At 38.0% G+C, this 16294-nt stretch overlaps 1 protein-coding gene across 1 annotated transcript in view; it reads right to left on the bottom strand.

The window, feature by feature from the left end:
- The window catches only part of LOC145786695 (uncharacterized), a 42978-nt gene that overhangs the window by 12385 nt on the left and 14299 nt on the right, over positions 1–16294 (bottom strand). Inside the window, exons 4-7 of the mRNA XM_082598411.1 lie at positions 12017–12170; positions 7805–7908; positions 4555–4651; positions 3429–3558 (exon numbers count right to left, since the gene is read on the bottom strand). Coding sequence (XP_082454537.1) covers positions 3429–3558; positions 4555–4651; positions 7805–7908; positions 12017–12170 — 485 coding nt within the window. The remainder of the gene's footprint in view (positions 1–3428; positions 3559–4554; positions 4652–7804; positions 7909–12016; positions 12171–16294) is intronic.

Below are 16294 nucleotides of genomic sequence, written 5' to 3'. Positions count from 1 at the left end.
TTCCATTATGCAGTAAAACGGCCTTAAGACTTGTCTTAGATGAATCGATGAACAACCTCCATTCAGGTGGATCATAACTAATATTCAAGGCTGCCATTAATTCACTTACTTTGCTGCATGCTACAAGATCACCTTCTGCTAAAAAGAAAGATTCTAGCTCTTGTTGCCGGTTCCGGTATTTGGATATCCTTACGTCTTCTGCCAGAAGATTCCATTGCCGAAGTTTAGAGCCCAAAATTTCTGATTTAACTTTGGGTAGTTCCAAATCCCGGATAAGATCGTGCAACTCATTTTGAGTTATAAGGTGTGGTTCCTTGAAAGATAATGTTTCAACGTATGATTACTGTGACATTGGGAATCCACCACTACTCACAGAACTTACACTTTCTTCATCATCTGAATCCAGTGTGAATTCTTGAGGTGCCTCAGGAGGAACAGAAAGTAATTCTCCATGCGGTACTGGAAGAATTCCTGATGGAATATTTGGGTATTGAATACTCTGCTTCTTCTTTCTCTGAAAACCTTTACAAACCGGGGGGCGGTCATGCAAAAGTAGCCATCGCTAAAGTGGTTCTCTCCAAACCATTGGAACAGCAAAGGCCATACATTTTTTTTTTCCGTTTAGCCATTGCCGACGATTTACACCACAGGAGTTACAGCATATGTGAGGGGCCCAACTTTTACTCTGATCACCAACTTAATAGCATCCAAAATACAAGTGGTATGCTTTCCTGACCACAGCCGTTATACTTCGCTTTTGTAAGAAAAAGTTATTTCATCGCAAATGTAGCAGAAATTGTCTGCTTTGTTTATGTACTTACGAGACATCTGCAGAAAGAGCAGTTCAGGCTAAATACATGAAGTTTTAACAAAAGAAGCAAAACGATCCAACTCAAACATATGTCAAAATAAAAATAATATGAATTAGACATGTCATCCACCTAGACTACCTCATCTACCTACAACAGAAAAACGCACATTGCTTTCCGCGTCAGCAAGTAAAGCACATTTTGGCAAGGTGCCATATCTCAAAAATTAGAGCTAATCAACAAATTTCAAGTTGATATTCGTGATCAGCGACCCCAAATTATCCAAGATTGACCTCATTCGTTTCAACAGCAAATTGGCTGTTGTCCAGTGATAGATCATAAAAATCTGTGTCGTCACTCTGAAATTTGTTTATTTGTCTCATTGCTCAAGTTTGCAGCAATGGACATGAATTTATGACAAATACTAAATGTTTTAATCAGTAAACTTATTGATCAATTATAGCTTCTGCCATTGCCGCTTCCACGAACCTACCGCCGCGGATGTCTATAATATTCACTGGTTAGTTACGCCACCAACTCAAAGTTTTCTTCCATTCCCATTCCCTGAAAAGCTTTTTTACCCTAAAAATCATTCCGAGTGCATACGTAATCCTATACCCCAGATGGCGCTACTGTGCAATGTCAAGTAAACCTTCCAGCATATAGAGACGCAAAGTGGGACAGCAAGTTCTAATTCTAAACCAATACCATTGATCATAATGTTTTACAATTGTTATTTCTCAGCTTTTCTTATTTACTTTTTAAGTTGTTTTTTCTTCTATAAATTGCAAATTCAAGTTTATGACAAAATATACCAATCAGATCCGCGTCATAGATATTGCAGCCTACACAGCATGGACAATGAAATTTTTAAAATCGATACAACCAGAAATCATGATCCTGTTTCAAAACTAAAATTTGTAGTTTAAGGCAGCGCTTTTCCATCAGGGTGCATAGTGTCGTCTGGGATGCATAGGGGTCCACAACAAGTTGTAGGTTTGTATGGGAGTGCCAAAGTTTCTAAGAATACACCATGCTGCTGTTGGATGCATAAACAAGACATCTAATGACTGAAACTTAAAAATGCCAGAGTGCTGAAATGCTTGCAAATGGCTACGTCAATCACAATTTATGAGGATGTATGAAATGCTAGCAGCTGTTCTGAAAGGTTTCAGAAAAGAAACAGCGTTGAAAAGCGTTGATTTGTTTGATGCTTCAATTCGAACCAAGTGGCCTTATTATGCGTCATGATTTTAATAAAACTTTTCTGACAAAACTTCCGTCATCATATAGCCTACTAGGTTGCAAAAATGGAGTATTCCTAAGAATATATCTCACGCATTTTCATCTTCAAAGCGATTCTTACTTCCAGGTTATCAGATACATGAGAGATTTGTTTAGCTTTGTTTAGCAAATGCACACATCTGTGTTTCCCTGCTTATTGTTATCCTAGACAAATAAAACCTATCAACTATACGGCATTTAACATAATAACATGAAAATAAAATAAAAATTACAAACGTTTTCGGCCATACTCATGTTAGCCCTTTTCAAGTAACCAACTGGCTGATCTTCTTCCTAGATTGAAATTACAAAACTGATCTACATACACAAAAATCGAAAAAAAGAAACGCATAAGAATGAAACGGCAAAGCAGAGGAGAGGTAAAAATCACATCACGCTTAATTGCCTAGGAAAAACACCAATCAATGACGCAAAATTACGTGAAGACGTTTAGCAGATGGAAGGCGTCTGCGACAAATAGCTGCCTGTTGAGGCGAGGATTGCAAGATTTTATAAGCAATCAATCATTACTTCATTATTGGTAAAGAATCCAAACGTTTTGTCAAGAATGTGTCCAGTTTTATTAAATTGAAGTTCAACAGTGATATTATTCCCGTGTATAAAACATTTAAAGTTGGTTATTATTTTCAGCTTAAATCTGAAACTACCTTCTTTCTGTGTTCAAATGTCCTGTACAAGTTCACCTTTTCGCCCGACGCGCACTATACATAGCCTACATTGGTACCGTATGTCCACGCGACATTTGGCTACAAGAGTGGGAGAGCATTTGGATTTAACTGCTCTCAACAGATAAAAGTGCTATTAAAGATCATATACACGATTGTCAAGCTTGTTTAAGCAATAGATCATCCCTGGAGTCTTTTAGAATTGTACGTTAATGCTTCACCGAAGTTGATACTAAAATGCATGAGGTTTTCTCATAAAATCGTGCAATTTTCGCCTCATAGGCAGCTGTTTGTCGCAGGCGCCTTCTATCTGCAAAATTTTTTCACGTAATTTTGCATCATTGATTTGTGCTTTTTCCTAGGCAATTAAGCGTCATGTGATTTTGTCTCTCCTTTGCTTTGCCGTTTCATTCTTATGCGTTTCTTTTTTTCGATTTTTGTGTATGTAGATCAGTTTTGTAATTTCAATTTATGAAGAACATCAGTCAATTGGTTACTTGACAAGGGCTAACGTGAGTGTGGCCGAAAACGTTTGTAAATTTTAGTTTATTTTCATGTTATTATGTTCAATGTCGTGTAATTAATAGGTTTTATTTGTCTATGGTTAAAAAAAATCACCTCTCTACCAAAATTATATTGTTATCCTCACATTGTTTTTCTCCAATATATCCGGCTTTCACCACCATTTCCATTACATAACAACGTTACACTTGACCCTAGCTGTGCTTCCACAACCGGTGAAGATTCTTTTAACCCAATCTTGTCGTCATTCTTATGACCTAGAAATAAGAAAACGATTCACTTTATATTCTATATCAGAGTCGGTCAAACACGTCTGTTCCAAGTCATATTTGTACACAATGTTTGATAAGCAACAATGATACAAGAAAAGGCCATTGAGAGAATGATTTGAGCCCTGTACCAATGAGAAGCCAAAAATTCCCAAACAAGCCAAAAAAGAAACAATACAATATTCTAAAAAAAACTGAATAAAACTCCAAAGAATACGCGATGTATTTTTCATACTCAGGCCTCCTTAAAAAGTTTCAGGGCCTTACAATGAACCCAGTCTAGGATTGAAAATTACCCCTCAAACTATTTGTCAATGTTACTGTATGAAGGTGTAACATGTACCATGTTTAAACTAACAAATTCAAATTATTATAACGTTTGGCAGAAACCCATAAGAACTAAATTTGAAAATGCAATTCAACTGTGAAAATTCAAAACCTAAATTCTGCTCTCACGGAATCTAAGTCACGCTTCCCCACAAATGCCACTCTCACAGAATTTAGCTCACCACATTCGTATTCTGAAGCGATATAATTGTGTAACCGGTTTCGCTTCATAATTCTCACAATAGGCTATTACTGATAAAAAGGCACCATATTATGAAATAAGCGGATAAGTGAAAAATGCTCATATTTAAAGCAGAGATCAAACTAAATTGGTTAGAGACAGAGTAGCCTAAGTACTTTTCAATTTCCCGAATAAGAACTTGTAAAATTGATTAATAATAAATATATTTAATTTTACATTTAACTTGTTTAATTTTTGTAGTTAGCCTAACCATACCCTTAGACTAGACAGACTAAATTATCCTTTTAATAACCAAAAGACAGCATTCAGACAGCCAAAGCCCTACAAAGGTTAGGCATAATCGTCATACAGAATAGAATCAGTACACAAAGAGGGTTTGCATGTTGGTGCCCAAGAGAGAAAATAATATAAATTAAGTAAAAAACTTCATAGAAATTGTCCATATAGCCTATTACCTTTAAAACAAACGTCATAGTGTCTTTCTAAAACGACCTTCTCATGCCTGAAGACTCGACAATGGAAGTCGGTATGTGTAACATCATCAAAACGAACCTACGCATGAGTAAAAAAAGGTTGTACAATAACTTGTTACTAAATCAAAAATGATCGTAAATTTAAACAACTTCCTTTTTCTTATTTTTTGTCATTATTATCAATAAATTGTCATGGCTTTCAGATTTATTTGAATTAATTATTGAAGGATGTGCAAAGCAACACAGTATTTAAGCAATTGTTGCTTGTTTCATAAACGAATAGGCCTATTCACTTGAAAAAATTTAAAATGTTTGTCCGAGTTATTATTCGTAAGTGTTTGTCCGAGTTCGACACCAAGATTCACGAATCACGAGGCATTGATCATTCAATCTTTCAACCCAGGGCTCAACAGGCAATTATTTGCTGGCGAAGCCTACAATCTTTTAACCGTTTTTGATTGAATTGGCACGTGTTGTGCTTCTGGTATTTTTGCTTTGTGCCACTATCTCAGGTGACAAATCCATTTTTTTTATTTGGAAAATTGTAAACCTGCAAGATGCAGTGGTATCCATCTTGAACTCTGGGCGTTGCGCGAAAAAAAATTGTATTGTGCTTCTGTCCATCTTGCGTAATGTGCTTGAGTTCTTCTCTGAACAATTAAGTTTACCTCTCAAATACTTGCCCGTTGTGTTGAGTAATTGTTCAGTTATTATTTTTTGTCATTGGTGAATGAGCAGACCTTTCCAGGATAGCTTGGAGGGCAAGAAATCATTAGCCACTCAACAGTCTCGTCGTCCAGAACCCTCAGACCATGCGCACTGTTTGGAGGCCGGTGGCTTAGGCAGTGGTGGATGACATGGTCTGCGGTCTGTTCAGTGGCACCACACTCGAATTCTGATGAAGGAGCCAGGCCCCACTTGTGCATGTCCGAACAAAAGTGGCCGACGCCAGTTCACAGGCGGTTAAGCCCGACCCACGCAAGCCTTGCGAGGGACATCCCCGGTGGACGGGGATCGGCGTCGGGTATGAAGTCACGGAGCGTGGAGGTGTGGTTTTGCCACATCGTGTTCAACATGTGGTTCGTCCTGTGTTCTACACTTAAACCAGGTGCTAAAACCTCAATTGCTAGATATGGAACAGGGATCGTTTCAGAATAAGACTAGGTCAGAAAGCGAGGCAGACTCCGACGCAGCTCAGCATCAGCCAAGAGCAGTTAGCTACTTAAACCAGGTGCTTCTGCGTTCTCAAGTAGTTTTTGTGAGGAAGGCACAAAGGGGCGCGTCTTGATTTCAGCTGCTGCTTTATAGGCCGGGGTTCAAAGCGCGGCGCGCGAAAGAAATCGTGGCTCCTTTACGACGTAGCTCAGCGGGTTGGATGTTTGCTAGGATGGATAGGTAGTCCGTCGAAGTGGGACGCAGGAATCCAGTCACAGTACGCAGTGCATCGTTGATTGTGGTATCATTGTGGTAGGTGTGAGAACTACGGCACCAGACTGGTGCGCAGTACTCAGCGGTGGAATGAACGAAGGCTAGAGTAGCCGAACGAAGAGTTTTGGCACCAGCTCCCCAGCCGAAACCCGCCAATTGCCTCAAAAGTGCGACGCGTGTAGATAATTTTTTGCGCAGTGATCCAAGTGTCGGCGGTACGTGAGTGACCTGTCCAGGGTTTTGCCGAGATAAGTAGGTTCGGCACAGTAGGGCAGGCGTTCCCCATCAATGTTGATTTTTATCTCACGCTGCCCCTTCCCCCGGTTGTTAAGGTGGAAAGCCGCCGACACTGTTTTTATCTTGCTAAGCTGTAGCTTCCATTTCTGGAGGTATGCTGATAGTGTTTGCATATCTTGTCTGAAATTCCTCTCCACTGACTGCCAATTTCCCGCTGAGTGCAGGAGTGCCAATTCGTCTGCGTAAGCATATTTCCTGGAGATGATGGGTTGCAAGCCGTAGGTGTACAGTATATGTTGAACAGGAGAGGAGCCACGACTGAGCCCTGCGGGACGCCGTTTTTGAGTCAGCGTAGTCTGCTTCGACAACCGCTACCGTTTGTGAGGGTAAAACTGCAGTTTTGCACAAGTTCCATCATCATATGGACCATGTGTCTGTCAGGGAGCAGACGAAGTAACTTTCAGGTAAAGCCGCTATGCCATACGATATCATAGGCAGCCGTGAGATCAACCAACACGGCGCCAGCCTTCTTCTTAGCCGAAAAATTGTTCTCAAAATCTTGGGCCATAAGTGTGACCTGATCTACGGTTGATCGTACGTGTCAGAAGCCAGCTTGTTCACGGGAGAGCTGCGAATCTATTATTGGTTTGACACGGGCGTAGATGAGTCTCTCGAGGATCTTGAAGGGGATGCATAGAAGTGAGATTGGGCAATACCTCTTCGGTAGGAACTGCCACAAGGGCTCATCTCCAGATTCTGGGAATTCTCCGGTGGCGCAAACAGCATGAAAGGAAGTCTTTTAACCAGGACTTTAAGGAGGCAGCAGCATGGAGTATCAACTCCGGCATAGGTGGTTAGGGCCCGAGGCTTTACCTGGCTTTATGTGGTGGAGGGCGGGGGACAATTTCTCCGGGGTGAACTCACCTGAGATGTTGTCCCCGTCTGGGGTTGTTACCCTCCAGAGGTCCGTCATTTCTTGTAAGACAGATCTGTCTGATTCACGGTCTCTCGATTTATATTTTCTGTTCTCCACGAGTTGTGAAGCAATGGAATTTGCTGAAACGGGACATTGTTGACGAGAGGCACGTGATCTGCCAGTTAGGTTGTTCAATGTACTCCATGCTATGCGGCTGGAGTGCGTGAAGTCGATTAATTCAACAGCTTCCGTCCAGCGATCCTTCCAGCCAGATAGGGGCTTGCACCAGTGTTCCAGCGCCCGGAAAAGAAGCTCGCTGCACCCTTGGGATCGTGCAGTAGGGTGAGGTTATTATTGGCTGACCATGAGGCCAGGCTTTTTCCATCGCTGTTGGTGGTGTTGTAGCCCCAGTCAACGTGGTGGCAATTGACCATATTTTTTTAAAATAATTTTTCCTATAGACTTGAAGAAAGATTGTATGACTTGCCGAAAACGTTTGCTTATTTCTTTTTTTTATAATGTTAAATCTAGTGTTGTTGTTGAGTAATGTCTGTTTAAGTTTTACATCTACCTAAATCTACATCACTATTTGTTTCGTTTCTGTAATAAGATGCAAAAATCAGCTTTAGACGATTTTCAGATAAAACTTGCCGTTTGTATTGATATTGTATTGTTTTCTGTACTGGAATCGGACTCATCCAATAAAGTTGAATTTTGAAACCACTTCACATTATAGCATTTGGCAAATCCAGGCACTGCAACATAAAAATCATAATGTAAGAATAATAAATCAAATTAATGAACTATTCAGATACTTCAATTATCTCAGTGTTATTTCTATACAATAGTAATAAACAAAATCCCTATGGTCTTACTGCTACAGAATTCAAAAGTTCGAAAAATGAAAGTCGAAAATTCAACGTCTCAAAATTTTCTTCAATAAGAAAATTCTATTTTTAAAAACCTTTCTAGGAAAGTTTCCCTGAAGAGTAAACTTTAACAGTTATGCTGCCGTAAACGAATTAGCTCGTGCAATTGTGATGTAATTTAACGTCACATGACGTCACAATGCCCCAAAAATCCAAATGTGTTGCCAATCTGGGGGGCTGACAGGTTGCTTCAATTTTAAACCCAAAAAAACGATTTTTAACCCATTTCCCCGTCAAATTCTTAAAAAATCAAAACACCAACCAGTGTGAAAAAAACTTGAAGTTCAGAATTCAGATTCAGAAATGAATTCTAAGTCCAGATCCTTAGACTGGGCAGTACATATGATACCAAGCTACTGGTATATTGAGTCAAACAAAGTGTAGCCTATTGATCAATGCATATAGGTCATGTAAAAGAGCTTACTTTTTATGTAGCAAGATAATTGAAATATTCTATTATTTTTTGAGGTTTAGACTAATTTACCTAGGCTATTCATTTAGGGTTACTAGACTAGGTTCCTGAAGTCCAACACCATCGCCTCTACGTGGCGGAACTAGTAATGCTGAGGATTCACCCGAAGCAGCCAAGATGGTGGGGCACTGTAGATCAGGACTGGCCGACCTACTACAGTAAACTCTTGGCCACATATACCTCGATGAAAAGTTTACATGAAAGAATAAAGTTAAACAGCGTGAAGGGGGCCTATCTCTCAAAGAAGGTTCCTCGCTCGGTCCGAATTCTGATGGTTTGCAGGTCAGACCGGACCGTCAAAAAGCTACTGCAAACCAACAACAGAAGCAAAATATTCGAAAACAATGGAAGAAGAAAACTTTTAAGATTGCAACATGGAACGTCCGAACATTGTATCAGAAAAGAAAATTAGACAACATCATTAAAGAAATGAAAAGAATGGATATCAAAATCTTAGGCATATCAGAGATGAGGTGGAATAACAGCGGACGAATAAATAAAGATGGCTACACAATTATGTATTCTGGAAACAATAAGCACTCAAGGGGAGTAGGAGTTATAATTAATCCTGAATTTGCAAACAATATTATGGGATTCTTTGCGGTTTCTGACAGAATTTTGATAGTTAAAATAAAAAATGTACACCAAAATCTTTGTATAATACAAGTTTATGCGCCAACTTCAGATTCTACAGATGAGGAGATCACTTGTTTCTACAACGATATGAATGAAGTCTTGAAAGAATGTAAACATAATGAGTTGGAAATAATTATGGGAGACTTTAATGCGAAAGTCGGCAAAATCGATACTGATCAAAAGTGTATAGGAAAATTCGGACTCGGTCAACAAAATGAGAGAAGGACAACCTTAATTGAATGGTGCCAAGAAAATAAATTATGCATAACAAACACTTGCTTCGAAAAATATCCCAGGAAACTTTGGACGTGGAAAAGCCCAAATGACCAAACACGTAATTAAATTGACTACGTCATCGTACCACAGAAATTTAGAACATCGATTTTAGATATAAATGCATTCCCATCGGCAGACTGCGATAGTGATCACAATCCTGTTGTTGCAAAATTCAGATTAAGACTACAAAAACAAAAAAGGAACAAAAAACCTATCCACTTCAACTGGAACGCATGTAGAGAAGACAAAACCATTAAAGAGAAATTCCAACAAGCTTTCACAATGCAAATGACAAGTAGGAATACCGAAAACAAAACTGCAACGACGACCACGGAAGAACATTTTAACATTATCAAAGATTCGATTAATAAAGCCAATGAAATAGTTCCTAAAATGAATTACCAACGGCATAAAAACTGGATGACAGAAGAAATCTTAGAGATGATGGAAGAAAGAAGACAAAAGAAACGCAATAAAAGTGAATACCAAAAGCTGAACAAACAAATAAAGAAAGCATGTATCAAAGCCTGTGAAAAATACTTGAATGACGAGTGCACATCAATCGAAAAATTGTATAATCTCAGCCCAAAAGAAACACATCAACGAATCAAAACGTTAACTGCAAAGCACAATACTACGTCAAAGTCAGGATTTTTGAAGAGTAAAACAGGTGAAATACTAATGGAAGAAAATGAAATACAGAAAAGGTGGCAAGAGTATTTATCTGATTTATATGACGATCCAGATCGAACTGTAAAACCTTTCAAATTCAGTGAACCATTGTCAGGACCAAATATTCTAAAAATTGAAATTGAACATGCCATAAAACAAACAAAATTAAATAAGGCTGTGGGACCAGACAAGATCAGTACTGAGATGCTAAAAACACTGGAACATGTAGGTGTGGATGCATTGCATGAACTCTTCAATAACATATATGATTCAGGAGAGATGCCTACCGACATGAACAAATCAATTTTTATAGCATTACCTAAAAAACCGGGAGCAAAGGAATGTGAAAATCACCGCACAATCAGCTTGACATCACATATTACAAAAATTTTACTACGCATTGTCATGAACCGGATCAAGAACAAATCAACGATGAAATTGCTGAAGAACAGTACGGATTCATGCCAGACCGCGGCACAAGAAATGCTGTATTTGTATTAAAAAATATCGCTCAAAGATCAATTGAAATGAAGAAAGATTTGTACATCGCATTCATTGATTATAAGAAAGCTTTCGACCGAGTAAAACATACCAAATTACTGGAGATGCTAGATAACATTGGAATTGACGACAAGGATCTACGTATTATTCAAAACCTTTACTTTGATCCAAGCCTTTTTTCATTATACAGTGAGATCATCCTTCGATGTCTTGATGATGAAGCTGGCGTAAATGTTGGGGGAAGTAACTTTAATAACCTGAGGTATGCTAATGACACTGTCTTGGTGGCTGATTCGGAAGCAAAACTACAAAATTTGTTGAACAAAGTAAATGAAAGAAGTAAAGAATTTGGAATGGAAATGAATGAAAAGAAAACGGAAACGATGGTAATCACAAAGAAAAAAGAGAGTGAAATTCCAATCTGTCAAATTAAAATGAATGGAACAACTATAAAACAAGTAAAAAGTTTCCGATATCTTGGAACAACAATAAATTGGGACGCCAAAGATGATAAGGAGTTCAATATACGTATTGCTCAAGCAAAAGCCTCTTTCCAGCAAATGAAAACAATATTATGCAACAAGAACATATCTTTCACAACCAGATTCAGAGTATTGAAGTGTTACATTTATCCAATTTTTAAATATAATTCAGAAACCTGGACAATTACCAAATCAATTAATAAAAGAATAAGTGGGTTTGAAATGTGGGCATTCCGAAAAATGCAGAGGATTTCCTGGACTGACAGAAAAAGCAACCAAACTGTTTTAAATCAAGTCAAACAAACAAACAATCTTCTAAAAAATATCAAAGAAAAACAACTTCAATTTTTAGGACACGTGCTGCGAAAAGGAAAGTTAGAACATCTCTCTCTCACAGGCAAAATTGAAGGGAAGCGTGCCCAAGGCAGACAAAGATTAACATACTTAAACCAACAAACCGACAAAACTAACACCAACATACACCTAATACACAAAGCAAACAACAGAGAATCCTGGAAACTTTTCATACACGAGGCAGTCAATGCTTGGAATCAAGTGCGACAATAAAGAAGAAGAAGACTAGGTACCATACTTACTGGTACTAACTAGTTTTTCAGATGCCTGACATAGGCAGTATAGTTATGTAAATCCAAAATGTTTGCATTTTTGTTTTTATTGTTTTACGATCCTAATTGTAAGTGTTGCTTGATTTCGCTTAACAAACTTGCAATAACTTATTTAATTTTTAAGCCAATGCTTTTGTTTAAACGTTTCTAAATTTCGACTTGATTTAAAAAGAGTGTATATGCTTATGCAGTAGGCATCAATTTGAAGCACTTCAAACAATTTAAACTGGGCAATGATCGTGGTTTTAAGTTTCACCCCAAGAACTTACGTTGACAAGAGAGGTCGAAGGTGGCAGTGCAGAATGGGGATATCTTAGTCGAATTCTCATTCACCTCTGCTAGACTATCTTTTTCATCACATTTCTCTTCAATTATTTTGGAGTTCATGTAAACACAACTTTCACCAATCGGCTGGTATACTATCTAAAAAAACAAACATAAAACTAAAAATCTTCTTTTTTTAAATACAACTCAATGTATTTTCATTCGACTCAGTTCAATTGTAAAAATTTTGTCAGAACACATCTCAAAAAGTAAAAGGTAAAGGGGGGTCTCATACTTGATTCAAGTGTCGTGTATGAGAAGATAAGGTTCTCATTGTACTAAGCCTTCGGCACTAAGGAGAGTACTCTATGCAAAATGTAATGTTGACTAGGATGGTGGAAGGCGAACAAGCAAAATGACGGTAAAACATGAAATACTTTCACGACATCAAACAAATTGCAAAACAAATGGCCGGAGTTCGCAGCTGATCAAGCATAATCACTCAGTTGAAGAAGAAACAAATGATTTTAATTAACAATTTTCAGTCAGCTAAAACAAAGCAATATATACATAAATTTTAATATAACAAAGCCAAACAAGTTTTAAAAATAATGGTTAAATAATGCTATGTTTCTGAACTAAATGCATTCAGCAAACGACAATGATTTATAAGTTGATAAGAAAGGACATTTTATAAAACTAGAAGCCAACGATGCAAAGTTTCAACGGAAACCACCAACAATAAGGTGAAATAATTTATCATTGTTGTTTCTTGTAGAAATATTCCTTTTTTTGTATATGTTTTGTTTAATCTTCGTCTAATGTTTAGTAAATAAAATTGCTTGGGATTAATATTGCATTGTTACATTACGCTTGTGGTTTATATGAAAGTTTGCCTTTAATAAAAAAAAAAATTGTTCTTTGATGAAACATAAAGCCTTTACTTTTGTAACGTCAAACCATAGACACCTTAAATAGAAGGACTCGTAACTCGCAATCTCGGGTTTTTAAACTTGGGTCCCAAAATCTTAAGACCAGTAGCCTATGCGTAATTTGCGCATACATGACTATGACTTACTGTAGGCTACTATGGCTAACTATTGCTAAATCTATTGAAAATATCCACAACAATTGCAGTTAACGAGCAAGCAATGTTTGTCAATGAATTGCAGCACAAATAAATGGTTTGTGATGAAACAGTTGAATTAAGAAGTTGGTCAACAGCGTAACGAAGTTTGAAACCGTCGAAAGCATGACAAGGAAATGTGAATTGCAACTAATTGCAACGCTTTTCACAAATTGCAACTGAGCACAATAAGGAACTCTCTTTCATGAAAGAGGTGAAAATGCATGTTGGACGCTGGCGTGATATTGAAGCACTTTACAATGAAGATCGTAAAACAGCATCGGTTTAACAAAGGTCACATACACAACTGTATAGGCCTACCCCAAGCCTTTGCAGAAAAAAAGTGTTCCTTTTGTTTGACAGATTTTTCACGAAAAGACTGTGGCTTCCCTTTCCACTTTGAAAAAGGTACTCGATTTTGTAGTGATGGCACCAGTGGCGTAGCTACGGGAGAGGGGTGGACCGCCCCGGGCGGCACGTCTGGTGGCGGCACTTTCAGACTACGATTTTTGACTTTGATTATAATCTGATAAAAAAACGCATTTCATTTTTACATGCTTTTTCTTGAAGGGGCGGCAAAATCTGAATCCGCCCCGAGCGGCACATTCCTAGCATTCCTTAATTACGCCACTGGATGGCACTATCATTTTTGTAAAGCTCATCACTGACTGGTTCTACATGATAAATGTCAAGGATAGCTATTCTGCTATGAACATGCAGGATGAGTGTCGTCAGCCGTGGATAAAGGACTACACTAGTTTCAAGAAACTTTGTTTGTTTTTGTTTGTTTGTTTGTTTATCTTTATCCTGCATTGCGGAAAAGCGGACTTGAGCGCTATGCATCGGTGTACGCCTTCCGACATACACCTGACCCACGCTGCAGCCGACGGCAATGTCTGTTTCCGGCTGTCTACTCTACTTATGACTTAAATTTGGTACTACCGTCATCTCGGAGGTGACGGTAGCCTACTACCCATTGCTCGAAATCGATCACTGGGTAGAGGCAATTATCGTAAAGTTTCTTGCCCAGAGAAACAACAGCAAGTGCAGGTGGCTGGAGTCGAACATGCAGGCTCTCGACTGCGAGCCCAACGCGCTAACCACTCGGCCACTGCTGCCGATAATTTGCACTGCTGCCGATAAAAATTTTGACGTGGTGTCCCCTTGAGCCTGGACAGGTGGTCATGATCGAATGAAAAGACACGAAAACAACTGCAGATACATTTTTTGTGTCAACAAGAACCAACATTCAGGCTGCACAGTTATAGCTGAGGGAGTATAATTCCAGTCATGTCCTACCTGGTGTGTTTGCTAATGAAGCGTTTGAAAAGTTCTTTGGCCAAACCAGACAACGTAGTGGCGGTAATTTCTATATTAATACTGTAGACATCAAGGCAGCTGTTGAAACCAAGAACCTTCTTGCTCTTTTGAATGATTCTACCCCACAACTGTCTGAGTGATGTTGAATGCGATTCTAACATTTATATTGACGATGACTTTATGAATATTGCTGACACTGAAGACGAAGAGCTCATTGCTTCTAATGGCTCTATCAAACACAAGATTGTTTTTCTGGTTGGATATTTGGAACACAAAATTCGATCTTATTTGTCGGGAATTGAAAATGAAAATTTCTACGTGGATACAATTGATTCACCATTTCTTCAGAATTTGAACCGGGTGGACTGACGATACACAAACTTTCAACAGTTCATTTTGTTTATTCAGTACATCACATGTTTGAGAAGTAGAACTTTCACTGCTGTTGAATTCACGTAAGCCAAATTTTAGCACATATCAATATAGCCCAATGGGTAGAATTAAAGCAGCTTGCATGACGGATGTCCAATATTCCTTTAAAAGAATTTGTTCTGGACAAAAGCGACTTGCTTGTGCAAGAGAGAAACTTTCTACTTAAGTAGGCCAGTAATATGCAGTTACACTGTTTTTAAAAAAAATATGGCATTAAATTAGCTCACAGCTGACAAATAACTTTATTGAATATATGCTACTCATCTGCTCTGATATGGCCTAGGCTGATGTCATTGATGTACCTCGAACCAGCTTGCAGTTTTAAATCTTATACGTTTTAAACGTATACTGAATGTTAATTCAAACTCTTGTTCCATTGACTTACCGCAAGAAAAAAAAAACACCCATTTTTACCAACATTGTAATATTTTTGCGACTAATAAGCTTCAAAAGACCTTTCATTGATATTTTAGAACAAAACAAGTGTAAAAATGGAATCCTTGCCCCCCAAAACCCTGTAACAGACATCAAAAATAAAGTTTTATGAATAATTTATACCACATTGTGGATGGACCCAAGTTTGGATTTGGGACCCAAGTTCCAAATACCGAGCATAGCAGATACTAGTCCTTCTATTTAAGGTGTCTATGCGTCAAACATAGAATTGTATGGCTTCATTATAAATGTTAAAGCTTTGGTAGAGAGTTTGCTTTGTTGAACCATAGAGAAAAAAAACAGAGTAACCTTAGCGGGTTTAACGTACTTTTTTTACACACAAAAAATATAAAATAAATTAAAATTAACTCAAACGTTTTCGACACGTACGTGTGTCCTCATCAGGAATTAAATCTGCAATATACAAAAATGAAAAATCGTAAGATAAATTTGACTTTGGACTACAACTGTAACGACGCTCTGGACTGAAAAGCACAAACTGAAACAAATGAAGAAATTTTCATGTGACAAAAATAAATTTTCATGTGAAAAAAAGAAATTTTCATGTGACATTCATCCTGTGTATAAAACATTTAAAGTGCACCAATATTTTCAACTGAAGTCGCCTACCCCTTTGCTCTTTCTGCGAATGTTGTGTATAAATTTAGTTGTTTGCGTGATATAAACCAGACATACATTGGTATGTCAACCATACATTTGTTGACAAGGGCCTGGGAGCACTTAAACCCAAACCTAACAAATAAAAGTGCGATTAAAGAGCACATCGCCTCTTGTGAAACGTGCACTGACAATGTCTCGATCGACCAATTTAAAATCATCTCTCGAGGCAGAACTGATTTTCAAACCAAGATCATGGAAGCCTTGATAGTTAGGTCAATATATGGTTTGATCTCAAAAAAATTTCTACAAAAGGTTTTTCTACGTTTTTTGTAGTATTTATCATCAAGAA

Source organism: Aplidium turbinatum, chromosome 17 (genome assembly GCF_918807975.1).
Source record: "Aplidium turbinatum chromosome 17, kaAplTurb1.1, whole genome shotgun sequence".
In the NCBI taxonomy this organism is placed as follows: domain Eukaryota; kingdom Metazoa; phylum Chordata; class Ascidiacea; order Aplousobranchia; family Polyclinidae; genus Aplidium; species Aplidium turbinatum.
The sequence above is the reverse complement of the archived record's forward strand: the minus strand, read 5'-3'. Positions and strand labels throughout refer to the sequence as shown.